Source organism: Solanum lycopersicum, chromosome 12 (genome assembly GCF_036512215.1).
Source record: "Solanum lycopersicum chromosome 12, SLM_r2.1".
Lineage (NCBI taxonomy): Eukaryota > Viridiplantae > Streptophyta > Magnoliopsida > Solanales > Solanaceae > Solanum > Solanum lycopersicum.
Window position 1 is genome coordinate 68118771 of NC_090811.1, and position 27674 is coordinate 68146444.

The following is a 27674-nucleotide window of genomic DNA, read 5'->3' on the forward strand; positions in this document are numbered from 1 at the left end:
CGGTATACTTTAGAGTCTATTCAAGGATGATGTTTCTAACAAAATTTTCTCTTTACTGAAAACTCGAATCATAAAACATTACATCATAATAATAATATGCTATTTTTTGTTCTTACGAACTCTCCAATACCCGTTTCTCTCAACTTTCCAAGTAAATTCAAGATCGTAATTTGAACACTCTAGGGTCTACTCGATAATAATACTCCTAATAAGATTTTTTTATAATAAAACTTTAAATTGAAAACCACCATTGCATCAAAAGCCATGTCGGTAATATTTTTTTTTCCCTTTACCAACTCCCCATTGCCCATTTTTCTCTCAACTTACCTGTCACTAATATACTGTAGAGAATAGAGACAGCAAATAGAGACAAGAAAACGACAGTACACAACAGGACATAGCTGTCTTGTCCTGCCAATTCCTCCACCCCACGCCCACCCCCACCCATTTTACCCATTTGGGTGTCAAAAATTTGTTCTTGAATGTCCAAAAAAACTAATCAAGATTCAATCTTTATGATGTTTGCTGCCACTAGAGCTCATTTTAGTGGAAATTAGTGTTGTGGGTCACTCTCATTTGCTTGAAAAGCTTTGAAATTTTGAACTTTTGGGATGAAAATGTACTCTTCTTTAGGTATTGATGGAAATGGAGGAGTTAATGAATATCATCATCATCATCATCATCTTCCTAGTTTACAGAGTTCACTTTCTGGTGAAATGACAAATTTGGCAGGGGATGCTTGTTTGGTTTTAACGGCAGATCATAGGCCTAGACTCCGGTGGACGGCGGAGCTACATGAAAGATTTGTGGATGCTGTTTCTCAACTCGGTGGCCCAGATAGTACGTTATTCGTTTCAATTTATATGACACTTTTTTCGCTTTTTAGTACCTTTAATGAGATTGATTTATAGTCTTACAAATGTTTGTAGCTTGTGACTATCTTTTAGGGTCTATTGGAAACGACTATAAGGTAGTGGTAAAGTCTGCGTACACTATACCCTCTACACACGCTACTTTATTGGATTAGACTGTTTTTGTTGTTGTTGTTGTTGTACTAGTTTTGGTAGGATTATTTTCCATAGTGGAAAGTACTTTCTAGGAAAATAATGTTGTTTGGTTAGTGAGTGAAAAACAATTTTTAAAATTTTCGGAAATTGGGAGTAGGGGAAGGGGAAGGGGAAGGGGAAATGCGGGAGAGATTGCAAGGTGGAGAATTGAACTTTCGTAGTGAAAGTTTAGGTAGACAAACCAACTGAGCTACTAAGATTACGTGTGATAAGCAATTTGGCATAGTGTTTGGATGAAGTTTTTTAGATTGAAGATTGATAATGATGGATAATGTTGTTGGAGTAAATGATATGAAATTAAATTGACTTATACTAAGAGGCTTTCTTGGAAAAAAAAATATTTTGCTAGAAAATGACTTGTAAAGTTCTCATTTATTTAGTTGCAAGACTATATACATTAGTAACATTCATATGTTACTTCATTTCAGTTTATGTGTCTGTCTTTTTCTTTTTTAACTTCTATTACTATGTCTTCTTTTTCTACTTTCGTAGGATCATTTTTCATAGTCGTAAATATTTTATAGGAAAATAATGTTGTTTGGTTGGTGAGTGAAAAGTAAATTGATTAGTGTTTTGATGAGATTTTGATGATTAAAGATTTGTGATAACGTCTAGAGACTATCTTGGGGAAGGGGTTTTTAGATGATGTATACATTCGCTGCTTCAATAACTACACATCTTAACGTTCAGCATGTCTGTACGTCATGCGATTCTGGTTTCTTAAAGTTAAGAACTCTTTCTCCTGATCATTTGACCGTTAACTTCTGCTCGTTCATCTCTCTCTCGGGTAATAGTCCTATGATTAATGAAAGAATTTTGTTAGAAAACGATACTTTAGAGTAACATAGTAACATTTCTAGGCGTCTTAGGAAGCAAGTTAATATGAATTAATGGCATTTTGATCACATAATTATTTGGTTTTGGTTCGGTTATTTTCTTGGAACTACAATTATTGCCAACCATGTAGTATTGCTATATGTAAATCTTCAGACCTTTTCTTGATTCGTCTTGAATCTTACCTTCTCATTACTCGTCTTGGTTGAAGTAAGTGACACAATATTGACTGTGGAATTATTGCTTCACTTTGCAGAGGCTACGCCAAAAACAATTATGAAGGCAATGGGGGTGAAAGGACTCACCCTATATCATTTGAAGTCACACCTCCAGGTTTTTTTGTCGTCTCATCTGTTCTGCACAGAATTGTTTTTAGTTGCCAAGACGTGTTTCCCTCTATTCAATCAATGTGCCTTTGGTGTGAAGATTTTAGTTTAACTAAAACCTTAAATCTAGTGTCTCACAAAATTGAATTAAGGTTAAGTTTAAGCCAATTTCGGAATTTTACTTAACTTCCTAAATTTGAATTTATTTAGATACGAAGCTAGACATTAAATCGTTCAAGTTCAATGTGAGTCTTGAGGAGTGAAATGGTTCTAACTTCTAGGTTTCAATGATATTTACTTTGACAAAATGGCTCTAATGATGAATTAGTGATTGACACAAAATTTAAGTGGAGAAACACACATGTTTAGTGATGATTTATATAGATATAGCCAACTCCGACTTGCTTAGGATTGAGGCATAGTTGTTGTTGTTGATGAATATTCAATTGATGATGTGTTCTCACATTTTAGCCAAAAAAAATGGACTACATATAGTTCATTTTGACTCGCAGTTTTAGCTATAGAAAAAAGTTTCATATCGAAATAAGAAAAGCAAAAGGATTCGGGCCATAAATCATAATAGAAAGAGATCAAGAAAAAGTAGTTCACAGTTTTTTTCTTCTAGTTTGCAGGCAGATCCTTGAACTCTTTATATTTTACATGTCCTTGCAGAAATATCGCCTAGGGAAGCAATCTAAGGAGGCAGCCGAGAGCTATAAAGATGGTATTTGAATACTCCAATCAATGCCTACTAATTATCCTAACTTTTTAGCGTTCTTGCAACTTTTACATTACCTTAAAAACATTAAACGACGCGTTAATGACTATGTACTTACAATTCAATGCACTGCTTTCAATCATTCATTTTCGTGACTGCTTTGGACTGTTTTTCCTTGAGCCGGGGGTCTATTGGAAACAACATCCTATCTCTGAGTTAGGGATAAAGTCCGTGTATACTCTACCCTTCCCAAACCCCAAGTTGTGGGACTACACTCGATATTTTGTTGTTGTAATCTGGATATACCTGGCTTAATTTTGAAAGATGCTTCACCGAAGTCGTTAGGCTTCAGTAATCCAGAAATGCTTTCTCTGTATCAGTCTCTTCATGTCCCCTTTAATTCCTAAAAGATAAAAACTGCTGAAAACCTCTAATAACAACAACAAAATAAATGTTATAAGAATGATGTTCGGATTCAAGATTTCAAGTATCTGATTGCCATTCTTCTTTTGTTGCTCTCTTTCCATTCGCGAAGCTATTTATAGAGTGAACTTTTTGTTAACTTCAAATAGTACTGTACTTTTTTGGCCATTTGCTTTAAATATTATTATTTCTGTTGGTATGTTACTATTGACATCTCTGAGAGGAATGTATGATGGGTATGATAGTATATGTGAATTAGGGAAGGATATATATATGGACATGTGAGTACGCGGATAACTATTTCCATAACGAAGAAAAGACGGTTGTTGCTATATCTTACCCTTTTGAGCAGTTGAATCCTAATTCTTACATTGTTATTAGCTATGTGTGTTAACAGAATCATGTGTGGCAGAGAGTCAAGATACAAGTCCCTCAGCGTCGGGTTCATCAAAAGTAGTTGCCCAGGACATAAATGAGTATGTAGTATCTTCCGAGTTTCTTCTTTAGAAATAAAGTGTTGTACTTTGCATCAATTTGATATGCTCTTACATCTTTCTCAGTTGTGGATACCAAGTTACCGAGGCTTTTCGAGTACAGATGGAAGTTCAACGAAGACTACAAGAGCAGCTAGAGGTCGGTCTCTTCCCCTTTTTCTTGCTCATTTGTAATGTTTGTGTAACTATGAGTCTCAACTCCTCGTTGGGCTAACCCAACCCGAAAAATACTCTTAACATGGTGTGATATTGTCCTCTTTCGGCCGTTCTAGCCCGTCACGGTTTTCCCCAAACAGTAGGACCAAATGTCACATCATCTCTTTATTAAGTTCTTATATGAAGGTTAGTTTATGGTAGTTATTGTGGTTTGTTGAATCAGGTACAACGCCATGTCCAGCTTCGTATCGAAGCACAGGGCAAGTATTTGCAAACGATACTCGAGAAAGCATGTAAAGTTCTGAACTATACCTCCGTGGAATCTCCTGATCTAGACACTGCTAGGGAACAGCTTTCTGAATTAGCAATCAAAGGCGCGACGAACAACTGTGATGGGATTGTCCCAGTTTCTTCATTACCTGAAGTCGTTACTAGTTTTGAGAACAAAAATGCTTCCGATATGCCTGCTAGCATCGGTGAATGCCTGTCATCGACTACAACCACGGCGTCTCCCACGAGCATCAGTGCTTTAAAGAAGAGACCACGAGCTTTAGCTAACGGAGATGTCTTGCCTGTGGAGAACAATATGACACAAGTGCAATGGATGATGACTAGTTCCTGAGTAAAGCCCGCTATATGAATCCTTATTGTTTCATTTAAGCTCTATCGCGATGTGATATTAGATGACATATGTTCCTCCTCCTATATTTGTTTGATGATCTAGAAAGACGAGACATGTTGAACTCCACATGCAAGTACTTAGTTTGTACATTATCCAAGTTTACTTGTTTGTATAATATCTAAGTTTTAATCTTTTTTAAGTACCTTTTATTAGAAAGATTTTTTTTTTGCGTTTTTCGAAAATATTATTTGATCGAGTTATGAATTAACCCATTAGTCAACTTATTGTCTATAAATACACTAGTATTCATGTAGGTTAAAAATATTTAACCATTAAAGTAACATTTGTACAATCAAAAAGGAGTTGTTAGACTTAATTATAAATGCAAAAGAAGGAATTAGCTCCCAAAATTTGAAGTCATCCAAATTTAATTTATATAATCAAATAAATACCTCTATTTTATACATAATGTGTATAGCCAATACATATCGATAATATCTTTAGCGGAGTTCGATAGAAATTGAATATTAATTTTATAAAATTAATCGAGACGCATGGATCAAGAATCTTAACATGACTAAAAATGGATAAAAGTTTGAATGATATTTAAATGCAAATAATGCACGTGGTGTCTGTAGAAGCAACAATGAGCTGACAATAAATGACCTTTATCATCATTACCATATGACTAATCAAACAGGTAAAGTCTATCATACGACATCGTATTAATCCTTCAAGAAAATTAAATATCAATAGAGAAAACTTTCACATGTGAGGAAAATCCTATGATCAAGAAAACCAAAAACAGTCATTATTAGGGTACCCAAATCAAGAAAACAACAGTTTCTTTCATTGATCATAGGTTTTAAATTTGATGGGGTATTGTTTTCTGGTCAATTTGTTCTTGGGTTTTCTTGGAGGAATCAATTGGTCATCTCTAAGGGGATAAAGTTCGAATCTTTTGTAAGTTGGTTCAAGGAAAAAGGTGGGATCTTTACTTTGTTTACTAGTAAAAGTTACAATTTTTGTGCGAGTTTATACTTTGTTTAGTAGTAAAGTTGGAATTTTTATAAGTATTTTGAGGTGAAATTGGCTTGTGAGTTGTGAGGTTAGCTATATATGGAGTTAAAGAGATAAAGTACAAATCTTTTCCAAGTTTATTGTGTTTACTAGTTAAGTTGAAACTATTGTGCAAGTTTATGCTTTTTTTGCTAGTAAAGTTGGAGGTTTTACCAATATTTGGGGTGAAAATGGATTGTGAGTTGTGAAGGTAGCTATATGTGGAGTTAAGAGGATAAAGTTCAAATCTTTTTCAAGTTTATCAGGAAAAAAGGTATTCTTTTTGCTTTGTTTACTAGTAAAGTTACAGTTTTTGTGCAAGTTTATACTTTGTTTACTGGTAAAGTTGGAACTTCTTAATAGTATTTTGGGGTGAAAAATGTCTTGTGAAGGTAGGTATATGTGGAGTTTGAGTGGTATTGTGGGAGCTTTTGTTGATCTTGCTATAGCATATTTCTTGCTTTGTGCAGCAACAGTAGCTTTTATAGCATCAAAGTTTCTTGATTTTTTTGGTTTGAGATTGCCATGTCCTGGTGATGGACTTCTTTTTGGTACTGTTCCAAATCGGAATTTATGTTTTCATAGACTCTTGGTTGATTTCCCAGCTGAGAAAGTGTCGAATGTCCAACTCTCCATAAGAGCAAACTTTCCTTTTACTGATACTATTTTAGGGAAAGACCAGAATTGTGATTTGAATTTGAGATTAATTGGTCAAGAAAAGGGGAATAGTCCTCATGGGTATCTTGAAATGGGTGATGAGGCTTCATGTAGTTCAGTATCAGATGCAAGAAAGTCGCATAATATTGCTATGATTGAATTAAGTCCAAGAAATGAATTTGGGCAAAAGGGGAAAGGAGTGATGAATCAGAGACAAAGAGGAGGGGTTCGTCGAAGAAGGCGTAAAACAGCTGTTGATTATGGGAGATCTTCGTCAGTTTCATCATATGATCCGCAATATGAAGACTTCCCACTAGGTCCTCCATCTCCTCCTAGTACTAATAAAGAAGGTAATGAATTATTGAAATGATACATTGCCCTTTTGATTTCAGAAATTCTAATGCTCTCCTTTCTATGTTTTGATGTTTAGTCGTCTTAAAAGTTGTTTATCTAAAAAGTTCTTTTTTAGCCTGTTATTGCATCCTGAGAGTGGGTTAGAGTATCACATTGGTTGGAAATGGAGTAGCGTCTATTTATATAGACTTGGACAATTCTCCCGTCATGAGCTAGCTTTTGGGGTTGAGTCAGTCTACCCCGGTTTGGGCTCCTGGTCCACACTCCAATTGGACTTGGGTGTGAAGGGGGTAAATAGAGTCGGTTAGAGTCTTACTTTGGTTGGGAATTGACTAGTGGTTTACTTATATGGACTTGAGTAATCCTCCCTCTTGAGCTAGCTTTTGGGGTTGAGTTAGGCCTAAGCTGCAGCAGACGAGCTTGGGATGAGGTGTCGTAGTTATTATGATGCATCATAATGTTCATGACTCGCTAGGAGCCCCTGTTCCCCTAATAAGGGAAGAAAATCCGGAGACTTTAGTTTTTGGCTTAGGAACATGTATCTGCATCTTTTATTCCAAAACAATGCATCTCCTTTGTATTACACAAACTAAATGTATTATGTCATCTTTTAACATTTCCGTACAATTATTTAGCTTAAACCATTCTTATTTGGTGCAATACATAAGCAGAAATAGTTATTTTTCTATCTATCAAATGCTTTTAAGTGAATAGTTTTACCTCTTATGCTAAAAATTTTTTGGGTATAATTTGTTTATGGAAAAACAAAGGAACTTTTGGCAACATTTAATTTGTTAAGCAACGGTTTTAGAAGAAGTAGAAGTAATAATTGGTTGAATACAATTGAAAAAAAAAAGATCCATATAGCTGATATTATTTGGAAATGTAGTTGTCATTGATTTTAAACCTACTGCTTTTCTTGGAGTAAAAGATTTAAATACGAGTAAAATAATATATAAATTATATTATTGTTATTTATACGTCTAGTTTACTTTTTATTTTTATTTGGTATGATGATGAGATGTGTTGAGCTTAAATGGAGAAACATGGTCTGTGAGAATTCATTAGAGTTGATCCTGACTTGTTTGGGTTTAAGGCGTAGTAGTTGCTGTATCAAATATGTTGAGCAGAATCAATTACTTTTCAGTCTAATAACTATGAGGATACAAGGAAACAACAATGTAAGCTTCAATCCAGACTAATTGGGTCCAAAAGGTAGATGCATGAAACTAAGTAATTTCAAATTATTATTTTTTACGATTTGTAGCCTCCCTTGTTTCATTTAACTTTAAAGCCTTGGGGTTCCAATATGTATCAATCTAATGCTTCTCTTTGTGGTGAATATAGATGGTGGCCACCCTGCACTGGTTATGAGATTAGGCCAGAGAGACAGCTTTGAACTAACTGGATCTTCTGATGAAATTGAGCACATTGAAAAGAACGTCGCATCCATTGAAGAGCTGAGACATAATGGGGAACCAGTTTCCAGCTTCCATGAGGGGAACAGAATAAGACTCTTGGAACGAGCCTTAGAGCACGAACGAGAAGCTCGAGATGCTCTTTGCATTGAGCTGGAGAAGGAAAGAAATGCTGCCGCGAGTGCTGCAGATGAGGCTATGGCCATGATCTTACGTCTACAAGAGGAGAAGGCAGCTATTGAAATGGACGCCCGGCAATATCAGAGATTAATTGAAGAGAAATCTGCTTTTGAAGCAGAGGAAATGAACATTCTAATGGAGATCCTGATGAGGACAGAGAGGGAGAAACACTTTTTGGAGAAGGAACTTGAAGTATATAGGCAGATGACTTATCTCGGAAATGAAGAACCAACAGGTGATAGTGGGAATGTAGTGGATGCACTAAGACGTCATGTTGCTTCACCTGATCTTAATGAGGATCCACTTCTTATGCTTCATCAGATTAGTGCTTCTTTCAACAAGAGGACTGTTGCGGAAAATAAGAACTCCGAGGAGGTCAGTTCTCTTGATAAACAAAACTATATTGCTTTAGCGGGAGAGGCACCGATTCAAAGACAGAACAAAGATGTCAACTCCCAGAAGCAAGTTGACTTAACAGAGCATTCTTGCAGTCAAGAATATCAGGAAAAAGAGATGGTTTTTATGGTTAACCACTCCGATGTGGCACCAGGGAATGGGAAAATACTGGACACATCCTTGAAACCCTGTGAGACAGGTCTTTCGGAACAGAAACTTCCTGATCAGGCCATTCCCCTAGAAGGTGAAGTGCTAAAAGAAAATCCAGATATGGAAACAAGTGACAGAGCTTGTATTGATGTTTCTAGAAAAGACAAGTGTTTGATGTATCATGAGACAGTTGGATATCAGGGATCAAAATGTCCATGTAATTTGACCTCAGTCAAAGAACCTCGTGTTCACGATGTTCATGTCATTGTCGACGGGTCCAACTTTTGCAATGATGTCAGTAATGGTGAATCTAGGAAAAGTGCATTAGAATTTTGTGGGAAAACTAGTCACCCTGTTGAAGCTTCTCCTACACAAGATGTTATTAGAGATCGTCCAAGTACTAGCACGTTGTATACTCAAGTGGATCTTAAAATCAGTTCAGACACTACTGGTGGGCTTCCACCAGTGGGCTCACGTGGTAAACCTTTGCTGCGTGATTCTCGGGGAAATTCCGTATGCTCAGTAGACAATGAAAGGCTGAAAATTGAAATGGAAGTGGAGCGGCTTCGAGAGAGGTTAAAGATTGTGCAAGAGGGAAGAGAGAAACTTGACTTGACTGCAGAGCATAGAGAAAGAGAAAAGATGCAGTTAAAGCTTTTGGAGGATATAGCGCACCAACTTCAAGAGATTCGGCAGCTTGGTGAACCTGAGAAGGCTGTACGACAGGCTTCCTTGCCCCTGCCATTCTCTAAGGTATTAGACTAGCAGGTTCATATCCATTGTCTTGTATGGTGATAAGTTCATTCGTACATCTCTTTATTATATGCATTTTCCTTCAACTTTGAGGTTACTCTTATTGTGCCAAGATCATGATGAGCGTAGAATGTTCATATCACTTTGAAGGTTGATCTTCATATTAACATTGTCCTTGTATTGTCGCCGGAATGTGATGTATAAATGAATGTCAATAAGTCATCATGTAATCATTTCTGTGAAAGGTTCATCTAAAGCTGCTCCAGAAGTGAGTCTCGTAATGCCACTGGCATGTGTTTCATGTAGCTTGGAGAAACAGTTACCAATTTGAGAATGATTTCCTAGACTGTATGAGCTGAATATTATGTTGTAGCCGTTGCAGTTCTCCTCTTTTTTTCCTAAACTGGACTTAAGCATCATTGGACACTGGAATGCATTCGGAAGCTGGTTATCATTCATTAGGAATAAAGTAGTTGGAAGTATTTGGGTGACTAGAATGATTATTACTACGAGTCACGTCTTTGGGCCCTGTCCAATCTATAAATTCTTCATCATTAACTCATTTTATTTTAGAGTACCAAATCTAAGATTTGTGCTCTCAATCTGTTGCGTTCAACAAAACCACTTGCTTATGTTTGTTTGTCATTTGAGATCAATTGTATTTGTTAAATGAAGCACCAAGGAAAAAATTGATTTTGTTTCCATCATAGTGACACTTATATAAGTTGCAATTAGTGGGTGTGACTGGGAAGTGTAACTGTTTAACTAATAATCTGGAGTAGACTGCGTAATGATACATCCTGAATGAGTTGACCTTATTTATGTTTGTTTTTTTCACATTGAGAGTGTAGTCTAGTCACCATGTTGTTCCTGCTTCATATGCCTTGAGCATACAAGTAATGGTATGCAATTGTCTTTCAGGGCATGTCAAAGAAAAGACGTTCTCGAAGTGTTTCTGTAGGAATGCAACAAAGCTCTTGAGGTATGGTAATTTGCATGACGATTACTAGAACTTGCTCAGATCCGGGGAAGGCGGTCCAAATCATACTCCGTACTCCATATTAATTTTCAAAGAGATGTTGTGCAGCTCTTTGAGAAGTAGTTCTTCTTGGAACGGCCTCTCTAGAGCATGCAGCTGCTGGTATTAAAGTGCAACTTTGGAGGACAAATGGGGGTTAATCCTCTACTAGGTAAGAATATGAAGAAAGATTATGACTAAGGCAGCACACAAATTTTATCGCTTTTCACGGCTGGTAACAACTTATCACTCTGCTATTTTGTTGATCTATATGAAGTGTTCAAATGTAAGATCCCTGTTGTTTAAACCTCTGTTTTATCTTCCATCTTTCTGTCGATCATTAGATGGTAAAGACTGAATATTAGCTACTTGTACAAAAATTACACATTTTCTTTCTAATAATAAATTAGTGAGTACTGGATACGTTGTCTAAAGTACTTATTGAGGATATTTCTTACCTATTTACATCAAATAAGAAGCGAAAAAGCTATATCCTTCAGAAAGTCTGGCCTAGTAGTCAGTGAATTGTGTACCGTAAGGTCTTGTCTTCAAATGTCAGTGGAGGCACAAGACACTAGGTGTGATTTCTTCCCATTTGTCTTAACTTTGGTGGGTAGAGTTACCATGTACCATCGCTGGTTTTGTGATTTAGCACACTACTATTTACAACATGGAACTTCATCTTGTATTGTAGTTATTAGCTCATGCATCACAAGGGTGAACAACTACATACTCAATTCTGACCCTCGGTGTAAACTCACGGTTATGAGAAATTCCGTTGCATTTCCTACTGCTGGTTTTATGCTAGTGATGGATCCTAAATGCATGTCCTTTTTTTTTTTAGAAGATAACAACTTGTATTCTATTCCAAAACAAAAAACAGAACCTGCCACAACAAATTACAGGTTCCTAATTACAATCGTGGAGAGTAGCAGGAAGATCTTTAATCTTATAGAAAAATATAATTAATTTAATATAAATTCCTTTCGTCTCCAACACCCACCAAAGGACCTTTCTAGCTATATGACTTTCTCTACATCAGTGAACACCAATCTACTTTGCCCTCGCTATAAACTGTCATTGATCTCCTTAACAAAAGTATAGCATCTGTTGTAAATTTACGGGCATAAATCGAATTTGGTTCACAGTCACTCTTGTAGTGCCCTTAAATCTACATTCTATAACTCTTTACATGGACCAGCTGTAATACAAATCAAATAGAGCTTGAGCGAGGTATTGCCGGGGAGTAATCTTTATATTTGGATTCAAGTCATATTGGATAAAAAATGATCCTTGAAAATCTAAACGGTTTCCTTGTTCAATAATTTTACAAAATAGGATATGCACTATCTAGATATGATAAGTTCCCTAAGACTTCAAGTTCACATGAATTAGAGGATCAAACAACATTTAGCACCCTATTTTAACTAGCTTTAGTCTGGAAAATAGGATAATGCCTTTTTTGCGCTATCTCGATATGATAAGTTCCCTTAGACTTCCTCAAGTTCACATGAATTACAGGATCAAACAACATTAAGCACTCTATTTTAACTAGCTTTAGTCTGGAAAAAAGGTATATGAAATCACGGAACTCTTAAAAAAGTGTGAGTATCTTCAAGAATACATAGAAAAATTATATCTCCACCTCGCCTACTCTCAACGAAGGGAAACCTTTCTTGGAATTCATCATTTTTTTGACACAAAACAACCCGGTCTTATTTGGAAACTGAATTAGGAAACCGTGCAAGCTCTGCTCTTGTCATAATTCCGACTTGTTTCAATCATTCTTTTCTTTACCTTCTTTCTTTTGATCTGAGCTAGTTGCTTCTGAGGAATCAGTATAAAACACCTTATAGCTACGAAGTGGTAGCTTTTGGATGTATGACCTTATAAGATCAACATAGAGAGGGAACTGATTAAATGCAAAAAACACCACAGGTATGCATGTTGCCCCGTATATTGGAATTGCCGCATTCCTGTATTTATCCCGGAGGACAAAGAAATGTGCAGCACAGAATGAGATCAAGATAGCAGTTATTGATGCAAAAAGCGAAGTTAATCCAAGGAGCAACTTTCTTGGCAAGTCTTTCTCGAAATCATTGTGTCGGCATCGAGATGTGAGGATAGCCAAGAAAAACACTAGAGCTGTGACAGAGAAGCAAAGAGAAATTAGTGATGTTACAGAGAACACGTCAAAAGCAGGCTGATTTTTTAAGTGTGGATGGCCGTTATCATCTGCTCCGCCTGGGATTGTGGAAGATGTAGCAAAGGCAACAGTAGCAATCAGTGCTGCTACGAGAGAGAATGAATTGGCAGTTGTGACGAGCCATTGAGTTCCATCACTGAGTAAATTTGCATGTGTCTCTATGAAGATCTGTCTTGGTGTCTGACCTTTATTGTTATAACGAACATATGATTGTCGTGGCAAAGTGTGCTTCACATACTGCATTATGATAAGAAAATATTTTACACGTTAGTGTAATTAAGTTAATCCCTTGTGATATTAAAATATGGGTTGGTTGTTAAAAATCTCTTACCTTGTACCACTTCCTTTCACCTTGCAACTGTAGAGCACTACCAGGGATGCGCCACACCTCGAGCTTCTGATACATTGCAGCTAGGTGCACTGCATTGTTTCCATGGTTGTCCACATGATAAAACACGTACTCTGGATACTTTTCTCCTGTTAACCAATTATAGACATTTGTCTGCCTGTGCTCTACAGCCAAAAGCAGTATGTTCTTGTCGTTAGAGTCCGTATCTTGAATGGCTATTGGGAACTTTTTGAGGATCGTCTGTACCATCTCTACAATACCCATCTTTGATGCCACTAATAGGGGTGTCTCCTTGGTCTTGGACCTATCTGTATTTAGAACTATAGTTATTTTAGTTGCTTTTAGCGAACATATAGCTTCTGATGAAGTTATAACTGGCATAAAAAAGAAAAAACTTGATTCTGATTTGGAAAAGTAGAATAAATTTTTGGCATGTTGATGCGATAGATCTTGACTTGCTAAAAATGCAGTGTCTTGATGACTGAACAAAGTTTTCCGTGTCACACAAGTATAACCAGAATAAGAGAGATTCTTTACCAGACTTGAGATCATCTATCTTCTTATCTGTGCTTGAAGTTGGTGGTTGCTCGATCTGTGCAGTGTTACTGTCTTCATTTTCAACATCTGAAGGGGGTGCTGGAGGAGGTGCTCCAATTTGGTTATTGGGCCTATCTTCTGGCTCCCCCCCAGTACTTTCATAGGATTTGTAACGTTCTTCTTTCTCAATCATCAACTTCATAATTTGAACTCCCCATGTATGTTGCTTTTTCCTTTCCTCTAGTTTTTTTGTCCTTTGGAGTCCTGCATGCAACAAGATTTGAATCCTGATGACATAATGTGGAAAGTAAAATGTGAAAAGGATGGGACTTGCCTAAATGTCAAACAACAATAACACAAATTCCCTTCTTAGTTTTCTACTTCAACAAGAAAAAGAAGAAGAGAGTTTTTAGTCCTTTTCCGCTTTTTCTCCATTGATATCTCTCCTATTCTCAACCCGTTCTTACGTTCTAAACAACAATCAAGGGTAAAGAAGTATCAAAATGTAGTCATTAGTTCCTAGTTTAATTTCCAAACAAAAGGTGAAGCAGAAAATATATCAGAAAGGGGTTGGAACTACATTCTTCGAACGATTAACAAGTCTGATTCTTTAAGAATTACAGCAGTTGCACTCAGTAGTCAAGAAATGTATGCATGATAAACTAGAAATGTTTTAAGAATAATTCTTACCAATACCCAATACAATAAGTAAAATCTTCATTATACATTTGAGGAACTCGATAAAGATGGTGTAATTGTCTGGAAACAACTTGCGGCTTCTCTTCCTTTCAGCTGGAATTCCAGAGAGATCAATTGTTAGCAGAAATATGTTGGAGAATCACACTCTCTTTCTATCAATTTTTTTCTCATAGAAAATGTTCACATAGCTTGGAAAGAAAGCAGCTCTAATGCTCAATGCTTTGATGTTGATGGAGAATCAGTATGGTGGTATATTGTGTCTTTTTGTTGATATTACATGCACCTCTTCTTGATATTTTGTTGCATGTTTTGATGAATTAGATCTAATCATCATACTTTGAGGTAATATTTAGTTTGAACTTTGGTATTTATACATGTGTATGCATTCACCTTGAATTGGGGGATTCTCGACGTCATATTGCTGATTATTTTGATGGCCTTAGTGTGCAGAAAAGGAAATATAAGTTAGTACTAGTAAGAGTTGTCATGAAAAACAAATTAAAAGTCCACATAACCTGAAAGGTATCACATACCTTGAGACTTCTTGCCTTGATTATCATTAGTTGCTCCTGTAGTATCTGGATAGAAAACAGAATCAGTCTCGGAGCATGTAAAGTTCTTATGTACTATGCTCCAGCAAGAGTTCCCCGAGGCACTCGGATCGTTTGGTTAGTTCATTTTGTGAAAGAGAGTGGTATTGTTGATTGACTCAGCATGGATGTGTTAATAAACTAGAATGTTTCTATGTAATCATGTACCTTGAGACTTCTTGCCTTGATTCTCATTAGTTGCACCTGTAGTATCTGGATAGAAAACAGAATCAGTCTCGGAGCATGTAAAGTTCTTATGTACTATGTTCCAGCAAGAGTCCCCCGAGGCACTCGAATCGTTTGGTTAGTTCATTTTGTGAAAGAGATTGGTATTGTTGATTGACTCAGCATGGATGTGTGAATAAACTAGAATGTTTCTATGTAATCATGTACCTTGAGACTTCTTGCCTTGATTCTCATTAGTTGCTCCTGTAGTATCTGGATAGAAAACAGAATCAGTCTCGGAGCATGTGAAGTTCTTATGTACTATGTTCCAGCAAGAGTGCCCGAGGCACTCGAATAATTTGGTTAGTTCATATTGTAAAAGAAATTGTTACTATTGACTAACTCAGCATGGATGAGTTGATAAACTAGAATGTTTCTATGTAATCACGTACTTTTAGACGGGTCTTCTTGATTCCCAAAGTAAAGTCGATTCCCAAAGTATGTTCGGTTAAGATAACCTGGATAGAAAAGATAGAATCAGTCTTGGTAATGTAAAACTCTTAGGTAGAAAGTACCAACAACAGTCGCTCAAAACAGTCTGTTAGTGCATTTTCAAAAGGAGATTGGTCTAGCGTTTTCAATAAGCCCCAAAAGGAAGTGAGCAGCTTTCTTGTTTTGATCGGAGTATCTGTTGTCATTTCCTACCTAAAAAGTTTTTGTACTAGTATAACGTACTATACAGATTAGATAAGTCATTGATCACGTGCAGTAAATCTACTCACGTAGAGTTTTCAATGTCCCATTCCAAAGTAGTTCAAAGAACTCCACCATTGTTTGGTAGTTCTCTGGGAGATTCCATTTAAGCTTACTATGTGAATCTTCTTTATCTTTAGCTTTATATGTCATTAACTCTAGCTCTTCGATATTTGTGCCTGGAAAAAAAAGAACCTAATATTAGCTATATAACCTTCACGAACGATGAACATGAACCATCATGCAAAAGTTGGATGTTTATGGCTAACAGAAAACAGTAAATGTGTTGCACTTGCAACAAAGGATAAAAAGAACACACACTTACAGTAGTAGATGATGCTATCTATGGACCGAAAATGGCTGCCACTTTTGAATACTTGAGGCATCCTGGAAAGGAAGTGTAGGGGAGACATTCCCTCTGCGTTGTAATAGTTGACAAGTTGCCCGTAGTGATGTATTATCTGAAAAGCCAGATCTGTTACAAGATAAGTTGTTAAACATATGTAAAGTTGAAATATCTGATAATTAGTAAAGTCTTTGTAGGGGATTGGCTCTTACCGAAGTACTCGCCAGAGATGGCGGCGTGTAGAATGTTATCCCCATCTTTCCTCCTACAAAGATCAATACCACGTTCTTTTTGATTTACGCAACACTTCTGTAGGTAGAGAAAAGCTTTTAGTTTGCCACGGTAAGCTGCTACAAATAAGGGGGTTTCCCCTTTTGAATTGGTCTCCCTGATGAGATCAGAGTCTGATGGGTTTACCAAACACTCAATAATCTTGACACTCCCGAGTTCTGCTGCAAGGTGAAGAGGTGTGTTCCCTTTATCATTCTTCAGCTTTAAGGTACGTAGTCGATTTTCCTCTGGTATGTCATCTATCATTTCCTTGATACAAGTAAAATGAGGATGCTGTAAAGAGTCGTCTCGATCTGGATGGTAAGCAGTGATAGCTAAGTGAAGAGCAGTCTCTTCAGATCGAGTGAGTTTTAATTCATGCACAAACTGCACAAACTCCTTGTCGGTGTACAGATGCTTAACTGTTCTCCACTTATTCGCCATAGCTGCTTGAAATATTTTATCTTTAACTTCTTTCTCCTTTTCGCGCAGCTCCTGTGAAGAAGTCCTTCCCATTCCTTGTCCTGATGAATGTTTTTGAATTTCTGAGGCCATTTTCACTACTTGTTTCTGCAGATTATGTTGATGCCACTCATCTGTCACAAAATGGCTTTAATATATACTGCTAGTAGAAGCATAGTGTTGCGAAATATTTCTTTACAAGCCTTTACGCTGGATCGATTGCTCTTCTAATACCCAAAGTATTTAAGAATCTAATGTTTTGTTACTGTGACTTTTACGCTTTTTAACATATCACATTAGCTGAGGATATGTGTTGTGTGTACGACAAGCCTCACATCGTGACCTAGCTTCTCGGGTTGAGTTAGGCTTGTATATTTGCGAGGGGGTGAGTGCTGTGTGTTCCTTATTAGATATTTGAGCAATCCTCGCATCATGAGCTAAGCTTTGGGGGTCGAGTTTGGCGCAAGATACATCTTCTCCACACTTTTATGTCATGCAAAACACAAGGGCAAAACGTCTTTAGTCATTTGTTCCCTTCTTGCTACTTTCACCAAGCATCTCTTCTTCTTCTTCTTCTTCTTTTTTTTTGCTTTTTGCCTTTATTTTACACGTGAATTGTCGATTATACACCGATTATACGAGGTTATATATTATATATGCATAATACATAGACATGAAACCTTGACCCTTAACTTGACGCTAGTTGGCAACTGTGACTCGTTAACTTAAGATGTGCACAACTTATATAAATTTGAACAAATTGATATATTCGTCCTGCATGGCACCCTACATGAAAAATTTGTATCGTACGTGGTGTCCTACGTGTGTCATGTCATGTAGGACACGTGTGTCTATATGTTCAATCTTATACAAGTTTTGAGTGCCTACTTTTGCACATTCAAAGTTAAGGATCATAGTTGTCAACTGACGCCAAGTTAAGAGTTATATTTATGTATTATGCCTATTATATATTAGATTATATATCCGCGGGGCTACATTTAGTGCAATTTTATCTTTTATGTATGTAAATCCATAACAGGACAGGGCCAAAATTGGACTTTAGACTTAAAAATGATCAACATTTTACTTGGTATATTCTTTGCTCAAATGTTATGTTATTCTCTCTTTTCCTTTACTTTGAAGTAATACTTTAGATAGTAAAATTTTGAACTCTCTGGATGCGCTTTTTCGGATTTTCTTCATCGTTAGCTTAAAAAACGAGAGTTGAAAGGTTAAAAACACATCTAAAGTATTTCGCTTTTTTTTTTTTTTTTAGTTTTTAGTTTTTAGTTTCGTATCTGAATTACATGTTGTTTCAGTTTCTTACTTGAACTATCACCAAATTTTTATCTAAGTACACATCAATTATGGCTCGTTTACTTTTCTATCTAAATTAGCACTCACTCTTTATCGAAATACATTTCTTTACTATCAGTTGTTTACTTTTTCTACCTGAACAATGGTGTATATATAGTCTGTATACATCTCACTCTTTCCATATCTTTACATATGGGATCTCATCGGGTACGATGTTAGTGGTGGTTGAGGAAATCGAAACCATACATGAGATGACAAATCGATAACTTGTATTTTTTGAGAAACAAGATCGATAAAACTCGTGATATTTCACCAGACGATAAGTGATAACTTGTATCTTTTGAGAAAACAGATTGGTAAAATTCGCGATATTTTAATATAATATTGAAAATATTATGTTTTGCTATTTTATAATCAATTTTTTAACACATGTGAGTCGTATCATAAAATTTTATTTGAAGCATGATATATATTACTTGTGCAAGAAAACGTAGATACATTATTGTTTGGTTTTGTGTCAAAATAATATTTGGGAATAATAATAATTATTTAGGATAAAAATAATAAAATATTCATGGTCAATATAGGCATTGTTTTAGGAAAAAATTTAGAGTAACGCTGATGTAATAATCTTTTTAGTACGTTTAACAAAATAATATCCTATATGACCCAAAAAAAAAAAAAGGTTTTTCCAATATTAGTTATTTGATTTGAATTTATTTTTAGTATTTAAAATCAAAATTCACTTTTTTAAGCTTGTAACAATGTTGTGAGATAGATTTGAAACATATTTGCTATTAATATCAATCAAATAATCTGTCCATTTTAATTTATACGACACTTTTCATTTTTTGAGAGAAATAATTTAACTTTGATGAAAATTTTATACTTTGAAATAAAATTTATATATTTGTACACTATGTAAAAAGTATTATAAGTCGCAATAATTAATTATTCAAAATGTTAAAAAGTCTAGGGAAAATGTATAAGTATTGTCAACCTATGCTCGAATTTTAAAAATTCACTTGTACTATATTAAGGTCTTTTTATCCCCTTAACTTATTTTATAAATAATTTTCTACCCCTTTTCGGCTAACGTGAAACTATCTTGTGGATTCCGCGCGTGCTGACATTTTTTTCAAACTACATGGTTGATAGTGTCACGTAGGCCAAAAAGGGGTAGAAAATTATTTATAAAATAAGTTCAGGGATAATAAGATGTTAGTATAGCTTAAAGGTGTCTCTGAGATTTCGAGTATATGTTGTGGATATTTATGCATTTATGAAAAAATTTCTATCAAAGATACACTTGTTTGAATCTCAAATTTCGAAAAATGAGACGAAGGAAGTAGGTAATATTTGTTTTTACGTCGTATCAATATTTTTACTTTTTTTTTAAAAAAAATCTTTTAATATTTTATTAATTTTAATTTCTTACTTGATATGTTTCGGATCACCAAATCAAATAGTGTTTTAGCATAAGGTCACTAGACAAAAAAAAAATTAAATTCCACTAATTTCATTGTAGTAGTTAAATTTTACATTTTTAAAGCATCATTAATAAAATTAGTTTAACAAAATATATTTCTAATAAATTTCAATCCGTCAAAATCAATATGATTCAAGTAAAAATGAATGAGATTTTTTTGGTTGTTTCCCCTAGATTTATCAAGCATATGTTATTACTATTAATGTAATTATATTATTTATATATTTTAAATTTATTTATCTGATTTTGACTCGACATAATATTTTCAATATTGGAATTAGTCTAGTCTATATGCATGGGCATGCACATATTAACGAAACGTAATTCCCTTTCATCTTCATTCCTTCCACCACCACTCCCATGGCCTCCTCTCGCCGGCGCCACCACCACTTTTTTACGCATGGACGGTGGCTAATCCCGGCCATCACCGTCGCCTCCATCTTTCTTCTCCTTTTCTTTTTCCTCTCGATTCTCGCGCCTTCTCCTAATGGCAATCGTATCTTCCTTCTTCCTCATCGCGATTCTTCGGTACCTCATTCACCCTACACTAATGCCATGATTAAAGTTTCGCGTTAATAATACAATAATAACTCGATTCACAATCAAATAGGGGAATTGAACGTTGATATGAAAAAGTTCTGATACTCAAACAACTGAGCTAATCAGGCTTTTGTTCATCGGGCCTAGATCCGAGCCAATACACGTTCATTGATACTCAATCAATTGAGCTAATCATGCTTTTGTTAATCGGGCCTAGATCTGGGCCCTGAGTTAATGCATGTTCTTTGAAAGTTTCATACTCAACCAACTGAGCTTATAAAACTTTTGTTAATCGGGCCTAGATCCGGGCCCTAAGTTAATGCATGTTCATTGAAAGTTTCAAAATTCAATCAACTGAGCTAATTAGGCTATTGTTAATCGGGCCTAGATCCGGGCCATGAGTTAATGCAAGCTCATTTCATTTTTGACATTGCATTTGGTTATCTGATTTGTAATTTTGTTTTTGTAGGGAGAAAATGATGATGCTGAAGATTCTCCATTACCTGTACCGGTGAATATCTCTGTTTTCTGTATGATGTTTCTGTTTTTTGTTTGGATCTTATATTTCTAAAAATTGTATGAATTTGTTGTTTTGTTTAAGGCTAAAGAGAGAGTGAGTAAACGCGATATGTGGAGTTCGAGAAATTCAAACCTCTTCTATGGATGCAGTGATGCTAGTAAAAAATTTCGAAGTGAGTTATGTTATATTGATACTGCATTTTGGAAATCTCAATTTACTCCGACTTTCTCTTAATTCGATTCGTTGTATGCAGAAGCACAAGATATCACTCATCCTAATCGTTACTTGTCGATTGTAACAAGTGGAGGTCTTAACCAACAAAGAACTGGGGTAAGCAAATGTCTTTTTGAGAAATCTGGTTACTAATTTCTCACGAGGTACTAAGGGGTCGTTTGGTTACTGTATAAGAGACATTTTATTCACGTATAAAAAGTTGCATTAGCTTAACTATGTTTGGTAGAAGTTTTGTATTGCGCCTTATGATGTGCTCCAAACTGGTGGCTGGAGACTCATCGAAACTTTAGCTATATTTTCTTGATGTGTGACGTTTCACATAACGTTCCTGTCGTTAACTAATATGGAATACAGAATGTTCTGTTTTTAACAGTATAAACTCTTTCACCTCGATGACAGATAACAGATGCTGTTGTTGCTGCTCGAATTTTGAATGCTACTCTTGTTGTTCCGAAACTGGACAAGAGTTCTTACTGGAAAGACTCTAGGTGAGTGAGTACGAAGCTGAAAAGTGACATTTTGTTTTTTCGTTGCATATTGGTTACAGTCTAATATCTCAACGAAGTGAACAATGCATTTTCCTTGCAGCGTGTTCTCTGATATTTTCGATGTTGATTGGTTTATAAAATATCTAGCGAATGATGTTTCAGTTGTAAAGGAACTTCCGCTCAGAAAAGGGCAAATCTGGTTACCTTATAGAATGCGAGTTCCTAGAAAATGCAGTGATAGTTGCTATATTCATCGTGTACTGCCTGTACTTAAAAAGAAACATGTGAGTATATCAAGTCCTTTATATTGTATCCATGAGGACAAAACCATACTTTTCGTCAAATGCATTACCAGAGTCGTGGAGACGAATATGTTTATGCCTTATATAAGATGTTTGAATGTTGATATTTATAGACCTGTATAGCTCCACTTCTCGTAACAGGCTGTACAGATCATGAAGTTTGATTATCGACTTGCAAATAGTCTGGATACAGATTTGCAAAAGCTTAGATGCAGAGTTAACTATCATGCCGTGAAGTTTACTGACCCTATACTTAGAATGGGTGAGAAATTGGTTCATCGAATGAGGATGAAGAGCAAGCATTTCATTGCTCTTCACCTAAGGTTCGTTTTCTATTTGTTGATTTTCTCATTTGCGATTACATACAGACAGTATTTGATTCTTACGATCACCTAAGGAGGGTGGGTGTATGCAGACCTGTATCATTTTGATTACGACAATTTTTTCTTATTCCTTGTTTTGTACTCGTATATGGTACAGGTTTGAACCCGATATGCTTGCATTCTCAGGATGTTACTATGGAGGGGGTGATAAGGAGAGGGAGGAACTCGGGAAGATACGAAAGAAGTGGAAAACTTTACCTGTAAGTACTTGAGTATCTGCTTTCAATCATATCCTCATAGTAGATCATTCAAAGATCAACGTACATTCGTACATACATTTTTCCTCTAAAAGGAGCATTTTAATCAGCGAAATAATGTTCTTTCTCCTTTTTGTGTTCTTTCTGAATAATGTTAGTAAGGTTTAGCCCTGCTTTCATACAATGTGATGTGTGAAGTGCTAACTCTATTTCTCCGATATAATTTCAGGAGAGTCACCCCGATAAGGCAAGGAGGCATGGAAGATGTCCTATGACTCCTGAAGAAGTCGGCTTGATGTTGAGATCACTTGGATATAGCGAAGATGTTCATATATACGTAGCATCTGGCGAAACATATGGAGGGAACGAGACATTGACTCCGTTAAAGACCCTCTTTCCAAACTTCTACACAAAAGACACCCTTGCCAGCAAAGATGAGTTAGCACCATTTTCTGCATTTTCTTCAAGAATGGCTGCTCTTGACTTCATAGTTTGTGATGAAAGCGATGTATTTGTCGCTAACAATCATGGAAACATGGCGAAAATTCTAGCAGGACGAAGGTTTGCTGCTTCACCCTCCTATTTCACTTTTATACCGCAAAGACATAATATATAAACATGTCATTTAACTTGATCTCTGATATCTACGTCCTTCAAATTTGGGCGTCTACACAAGTAGACATATACATCCTATCTTACATAACACACCAAGGACACCTAGTAGGATGTTGTATAGGACGTGAATGAATGACACCCAGAGTTGGAGGCATAATGTCAGATGAGGCCAAGTTAAAGGGCACGATTCTGAGGTAGACTAATATACTTTTTCCTTTTCGATCAATGCAGGAGATATTTTGGCCATAAACCAACCATTCGTCCAAACGGTAGGAAGCTATTTCGAGTGTTCTTGAACAAAAACTACATGTCACACAAGGAATTTGTATATAGAATCAACAAATATCAAAAAGGCTTCATGGGAGAGCCTAAGGAGGTAAGTCCAACTTGGGGTGTGTTTCATGAAAATCCTTATTCATGCATATGTGAGAAAGTAGATAACTCTACACAAGGAGAGGTATCGAATAGTACCTCTCGCGTTGAAACTTTCACCAGGGTAACAAAAACAACTGACTATGACCCTGATACACCTGATGATCCTGAGGTAGACGTCTTGCTCTCGGATTGAGAATGTATCGACAATGAGAGCTTTTCAAGGAAGTTTTGCTTGTACATATACACCATTTTTGCCATGATAGTACAATTTTGGAGCCCTTGCAACAAAGGGGGGTTAGGTTGTGTTGGAGTTTCGAGTTTTAGTCGAGAATTCTAGTTCAAATAGTGGATTAGAAGGTGGGAAATTGAACCCTTATCAACAAGGTGAAAGTTCAGATAGTCAATCAATTGAGCTACTAAGTTTTTCTGGAATCTCCAACTGAACTTTTTCTAGCAAAACTATAGACTAGAGTTTATACATAGATGTTACACATCACATACATGTAATTATATATTAACATGTTTTTTTATTTGTCAAAGTTTTTTTATGATCATTAAACTTAAATTTGGGAAACTAAATTACTATTATTTACTCTGGTATTATGAGGTCTTCATTTATCTTTAGCTTATACTCATAAAACTCGAAATTTCCCTTTTAATTTTTCAAATTTTATGTCAGATTAAAATAACCAGACAATTAAATAAAAACGAATGAAGCATAAAATATGTATAATTAGATCAGAAACTAAAACGAACCTTAAAGTTTCAAACTCCCAATAAAAGCAAATCTAGAAAAGCTTAAAAGAGAAAGACAATACAGCACAAACCCCAAAAAGGTAAAAATAACAAAGAAAGCAAATAAAGAACAAAGTATCCTTATTCCACTTGATTCTGTCTCTGCTTTTTTTTTTTTTCAAAATCATAACAATGATATTTGAATCAACTTGTATATATATTAATTATTTTATCGAAGTAATTGACTTAGTTCTGAACGAATTAATTTTTAGTCATGACTTTAATCTATAAATAAAAAGTCCTATGATAAAAATCTATCGTTTATATAATAAGGAATACAAATATAAGAATTTTCTTTTAATAGCCGACCAAATAACTCGTAATCATCAATCTACCTTAAGTTATAATTATCGAATTATATACATAAGCTTTCCCATATAATATATTAACAAATTATTTAATCACTTAAAATAATATTTACATCGCGCAAAAAAAATCATCAATCTTTTATCCCTAAACATGATTTTACCCATTCACAATATTTTGATTTTATATCCAAACATACATGCCAACAAATATAGTCATCATCATAGATACTCACATACATATGTGATAATAAATAAAATAAAAGTGGAAAGGCAAATATACTAATTAATTCTAAAATATGAAAGTATATGGCAGAGTGAAGCTCCCAAAGCAAAATAAATAAATAAATAAAATTGAAAAGATAAATAACCATAAAAGCAAAAAAGAAAAAATATCACTACATATATCAATCATTCCACTTCTTTTTTTCTTTCCCTCTCTTACTCCCAATTCTCACCACTAGAGCGGCAGATTCAAAATTTAAACATATCGTCAATTTTCTTGACCTTTCAGCACTAGACAAACATTATAATTAGCCTTAATATACACCAATTCTGTTGTTTCTAGATCCGTCTCTGTGTATATATATGTTCATGGAAGTGTTGGTAGTTATAGTTATGATGTTAACTATTATTGTTAGAACAAAAGCTACATGGTGTGTAGTTAGAAGTGATGCAAGTTATCAAGCATTACAAAGAGGTTTAGATTATGCTTGTAGTTATGGTGCTGATTGTTCACCAATTCAATCTACTGGCCTTTGTTATCTTCCTAATACTATTCAAAACCATGCTTCTTATGCCTTCAATAGTTACTATCAAAGAAACAACATGGCTCCTGGCTCTTGCCAATTTGCTGGCACAGCTACTTTTGCCAAAACTGATCCAAGTAAGTCTGTTTTTTTTGTTTCACACTCGGTGTTTGATTCTGACTAAATTCAGATTTGTATCAATATTAGGGTTTTCTACTAACAAAAGCGATTCTGTATTCAGGTGTTGAATTCATGACTTTTTTTTTAAATTACAGATGAAAGAGTAGTAGTACTTACGGCTCTATCAAAATCTGGTGAATTTTTTTTATGCGTTTGTTAGAAGTTATGTATATGCATGTAAATGATTTTTTACTCTGTTCGGTCACTCAAAATATATCTATATGTGAAAACTGTAAGATTTTGAAGTCTTGGAATTAAAATAAGTTACATACTTGATATAATAACGTGTAAAAGTTACTTGATTAAGTAAAAAGTTTTTTCGATACTGATTGTATATATAATTTGAACTCTTTAATTTATGTACACTAACATAAATAATTAATTTTTTGAATTTTCAGTGTATAGGTTGATATAGGTAATAGTTGATTAATTTTTTTTTCTTCTTATTTTTACATTTTAGGTTATGGATCTTGTGTTTACCCAGCTTCTCCAAGGTATGTTATTTTATTACTTATTTGTTTCACCTTTTTTTTTTTTTCATTCTTGATCATTTTTTATAGCTTTTTTTTCTCTTGAAAATGATGTTTTTTCTTCCACTTTATTAGCAACCCAAAATAATGCTACCTTTTTAAAAAGAAATAAAGAACATTGGGCTGTAAAGTTAGAAAAAAAATACCATAAGCAAACTTTTTTTATTTTTTGGGTGTTGGATGGAGATAATGTTTTTTTGGGGGGGTTTAAGAGCATTGTGGAGTGTTAGCTTTTTGTGTATAATGATGTCTATAGTGCCTTATTATGTGGAAATGTGTTTGATTATGTTTTCGGGGCGGATCTAGAGGATAGCGAGAGGTTCACTCGAACTTCATAAAAATATATATAATATATGAATACGTAATTCTTTAAATTATTTTATGTATATACTTATATATTGAATATGAACCTCTCAAAACATAAGATCAGAAACTGACTTAGTTTTGGAGGTTCAGATTTTTGAACCCATTAGTGAAAAATTTAGATTTGTTATTTCATGTACTTTTTTTAAAATCACTAGTCACTCTATAGTTCTAGTATAGAATTAAACTATTTATTATGTTGTTGATATTTTTGAATTTTGATTAGGGCTGCCGGAGGGCCACTTCCTCCCGGAATCGGAGGTCATAACGACACAGGTGGAGGAGTTACGACCACCCCTGTTCTATATTCACCACCACAAGCAATTATAAACCCTGTTTATGCTAACAGGACAACACCAATTACCGCGGAATCGAGTGATCCTGACTCTCAAGATTCGAAAGCAAGTACTTATCCGAAGTTTTGGAGCATGACAAGCTTAATTGCAACATATTTGATGTTTCACCTAGTTTATAATTTTCAATTTTTGTAGGAAGACTTGATTTAGTGAAATTTTGTATTATTTTGATGCTATGATGACAAGTGTTGTCAAAAGTATTGTTTCATTGCTCAAAGCAATGAAACAAGTAAATTGTGATAAAAAGAGTATTAATATGATTGTCTAAAATAATGATTTTTATTATCTGTAACATACAAAATGTTTGAATTCTTACAAGAAAGGGGATATAGCAAAGAAATTATTCGAATTTCGATTGCTTTTACATGAGAAAGGGGATGTAGCAATGAAAGCATTCACTTTGATCGCTTTTACGCGAGAAAGGAGATATAACAAAGAAAATATTCAAATTTTGATCATTTTTATGTAAAATAAAAGGATGTACGAAGAAACTGTTCGAATTTTGATCGCTTTCTCGGTACTTTAGTGAAAAAGCGAATATAACAAAGATCGTGCTCAAATTCTGATTGCTTTTACACGAGATAGGAGGACTAATGACTAATTTCATGACAATTCTCTTAAAACAATTTGATCTAAATTGAGTTTTAAACGAAGTAACATAAGCGTTACATATAATCTGTCCCAACTTACTTGACACAATACATCATTATTTTTTACTATCTCCGTCCGATATTATTTGTCATGATTTCTATTTTTAGAATCAAACTATAAAAACTTTAACTAACATTTCAAGATACATTTTTTCATCATATATTAATATAAAAAATTATAATTTATAGTACTTTTCATATAATTTTAGAATATATAACTTTTTTGTTTAAAATATCAAATTAATGTTATCTTTTACGTTTAAAAATTAATCAAATTAACTTTC

At 34.9% G+C, this 27674-nt stretch overlaps 5 protein-coding genes across 10 annotated transcripts; 4 read left to right on the plus strand and 1 right to left on the minus strand.

Annotated features, from left to right (window-relative positions):
• The first annotated feature begins 223 nt into the window (after positions 1–223).
• LOC101262095 (protein PHR1-LIKE 3-like) lies at positions 224–4839 on the plus strand. 2 transcript variants are annotated; one of them, XM_004252946.5, is made up of 6 exons: positions 224–840; positions 2158–2234; positions 2900–2951; positions 3766–3844; positions 3929–4001; positions 4242–4839. In XM_004252946.5, exons 1-6 carry the CDS (start codon positions 612–614, stop codon positions 4638–4640), a joined length of 909 nt encoding a protein of 302 aa, XP_004252994.1. In that variant the 5' UTR covers positions 224–611; the 3' UTR covers positions 4641–4839. The 2 variants fall into 2 exon arrangements, with proteins under 2 accessions (XP_004252994.1, XP_004252995.1); XM_004252947.5 differs by having other exon boundaries at positions 253–840; positions 3781–3844.
• Positions 4840–4864: 25 nt separating this feature from the next.
• Positions 4865–13154, plus strand: LOC101261797 (uncharacterized). Of its 2 annotated transcripts, XR_739069.4 has the most exons (4): positions 4865–6706; positions 8058–9607; positions 10529–10797; positions 12564–13154. XR_739069.4 is itself a non-coding variant. In XM_004252945.5 (3 exons), exons 1-3 carry the CDS (start codon positions 6079–6081, stop codon positions 10586–10588), a joined length of 2238 nt encoding a protein of 745 aa, XP_004252993.1. In that variant the 5' UTR covers positions 4865–6078; the 3' UTR covers positions 10589–11059. The 2 variants fall into 2 exon arrangements, 1 of the variants encoding a protein (XP_004252993.1); XM_004252945.5 differs by lacking the exon at positions 12564–13154 and having other exon boundaries at positions 10529–11059.
• LOC101263889 (uncharacterized) lies at positions 11862–17968 on the minus strand. 4 transcript variants are annotated; one of them, XM_069292848.1, is made up of 13 exons: positions 16688–17968; positions 16483–16579; positions 16250–16399; positions 15954–16103; positions 15624–15689; positions 15400–15444; positions 15175–15219; positions 14950–14994; positions 14807–14854; positions 14408–14509; positions 13718–13981; positions 13163–13500; positions 11862–13068 (listed from the first exon to the last, which is right to left on the minus strand). In XM_069292848.1, exons 1-13 carry the CDS (start codon positions 17093–17095, stop codon positions 12403–12405), a joined length of 2424 nt encoding a protein of 807 aa, XP_069148949.1. In that variant the 5' UTR covers positions 17096–17968; the 3' UTR covers positions 11862–12402. The 4 variants fall into 4 exon arrangements, with proteins under 4 accessions (XP_069148949.1, XP_010314757.1, XP_004253169.1 ...); XM_010316455.4 differs by having other exon boundaries at positions 13163–13488; positions 16483–17968; XM_004253121.5 differs by having other exon boundaries at positions 16483–17968.
• Positions 17969–20074: 2106 nt separating this feature from the next.
• On the plus strand, positions 20075–24062 carry LOC101263593 (O-fucosyltransferase 16-like). Its single transcript, XM_010316454.4, has 10 exons — positions 20075–20336; positions 20818–20859; positions 20950–21040; positions 21122–21198; positions 21502–21590; positions 21691–21874; positions 22034–22215; positions 22373–22475; positions 22702–23033; positions 23319–24062. The coding sequence occupies exons 1-10, from the start codon at positions 20169–20171 to the stop codon at positions 23653–23655; spliced, it is 1605 nt and encodes a 534-aa protein (XP_010314756.2). The 5' UTR covers positions 20075–20168; the 3' UTR covers positions 23656–24062.
• An 838-nt stretch (positions 24063–24900) lies between these two features.
• On the plus strand, positions 24901–27041 carry LOC101261502 (PLASMODESMATA CALLOSE-BINDING PROTEIN 3-like). The gene is made up of 3 exons (XM_004252944.5): positions 24901–25448; positions 25952–25985; positions 26611–27041. Exons 1-3 carry the CDS (start codon positions 25151–25153, stop codon positions 26873–26875), a joined length of 597 nt encoding a protein of 198 aa, XP_004252992.1. The 5' UTR covers positions 24901–25150; the 3' UTR covers positions 26876–27041.
• The last annotated feature ends 633 nt before the right edge of the window (positions 27042–27674 follow it).

What these genes read in the sequence shown, in the direction of transcription:
- LOC101261502 (XM_004252944.5), top strand. Translation starts at nt 25,151, where the DNA reads ATGTTCATGGAAGTGTTGGTAGTTATAGTTATGATGTTAACTATTATT. An exon ending in TTTTGCCAAAACTGATCCAA is followed by an intron (nt 25,449 to 25,951) that starts GTAAGTCTGTTT and finishes TTTACATTTTAG; the next exon opens with GTTATGGATCTTGTGTTTAC. An exon ending in GTTTACCCAGCTTCTCCAAG is followed by an intron (nt 25,986 to 26,610) that starts GTATGTTATTTT and finishes AATTTTGATTAG; the next exon opens with GGCTGCCGGAGGGCCACTTC.
- LOC101262095 (XM_004252946.5), top strand. Translation starts at nt 612, where the DNA reads ATGAAAATGTACTCTTCTTTAGGTATTGATGGAAATGGAGGAGTTAAT. An exon ending in TCAACTCGGTGGCCCAGATA is followed by an intron (nt 841 to 2,157) that starts GTACGTTATTCG and finishes TTCACTTTGCAG; the next exon opens with AGGCTACGCCAAAAACAATT. An exon ending in GTTGCCCAGGACATAAATGA is followed by an intron (nt 3,845 to 3,928) that starts GTATGTAGTATC and finishes CATCTTTCTCAG; the next exon opens with TTGTGGATACCAAGTTACCG.
- LOC101263889 (XM_004253121.5), bottom strand. Translation starts at nt 17,095, where the DNA reads ATGGCCTCAGAAATTCAAAAACATTCATCAGGACAAGGAATGGGAAGG. An exon ending in TCAAGGCAAGAAGTCTCAAG is followed by an intron (nt 15,220 to 15,399) that starts GTACATGATTAC and finishes TTTTCTATCCAG; the next exon opens with ATACTACAGGTGCAACTAAT. An exon ending in ACTTATTGTATTGGGTATTG is followed by an intron (nt 13,982 to 14,407) that starts GTAAGAATTATT and finishes TGTTGCATGCAG; the next exon opens with GACTCCAAAGGACAAAAAAA.
- LOC101263593 (XM_010316454.4), top strand. Translation starts at nt 20,169, where the DNA reads ATGGCCTCCTCTCGCCGGCGCCACCACCACTTTTTTACGCATGGACGG. An exon ending in TTCATTGCTCTTCACCTAAG is followed by an intron (nt 22,216 to 22,372) that starts GTTCGTTTTCTA and finishes TATATGGTACAG; the next exon opens with GTTTGAACCCGATATGCTTG. An exon ending in AAAATTCTAGCAGGACGAAG is followed by an intron (nt 23,034 to 23,318) that starts GTTTGCTGCTTC and finishes CGATCAATGCAG; the next exon opens with GAGATATTTTGGCCATAAAC.
- LOC101261797 (XM_004252945.5), top strand. Translation starts at nt 6,079, where the DNA reads ATGTCTTGTGAAGGTAGGTATATGTGGAGTTTGAGTGGTATTGTGGGA. An exon ending in TCCTAGTACTAATAAAGAAG is followed by an intron (nt 6,707 to 8,057) that starts GTAATGAATTAT and finishes TGGTGAATATAG; the next exon opens with ATGGTGGCCACCCTGCACTG. An exon ending in TGCCCCTGCCATTCTCTAAG is followed by an intron (nt 9,608 to 10,528) that starts GTATTAGACTAG and finishes ATTGTCTTTCAG; the next exon opens with GGCATGTCAAAGAAAAGACG.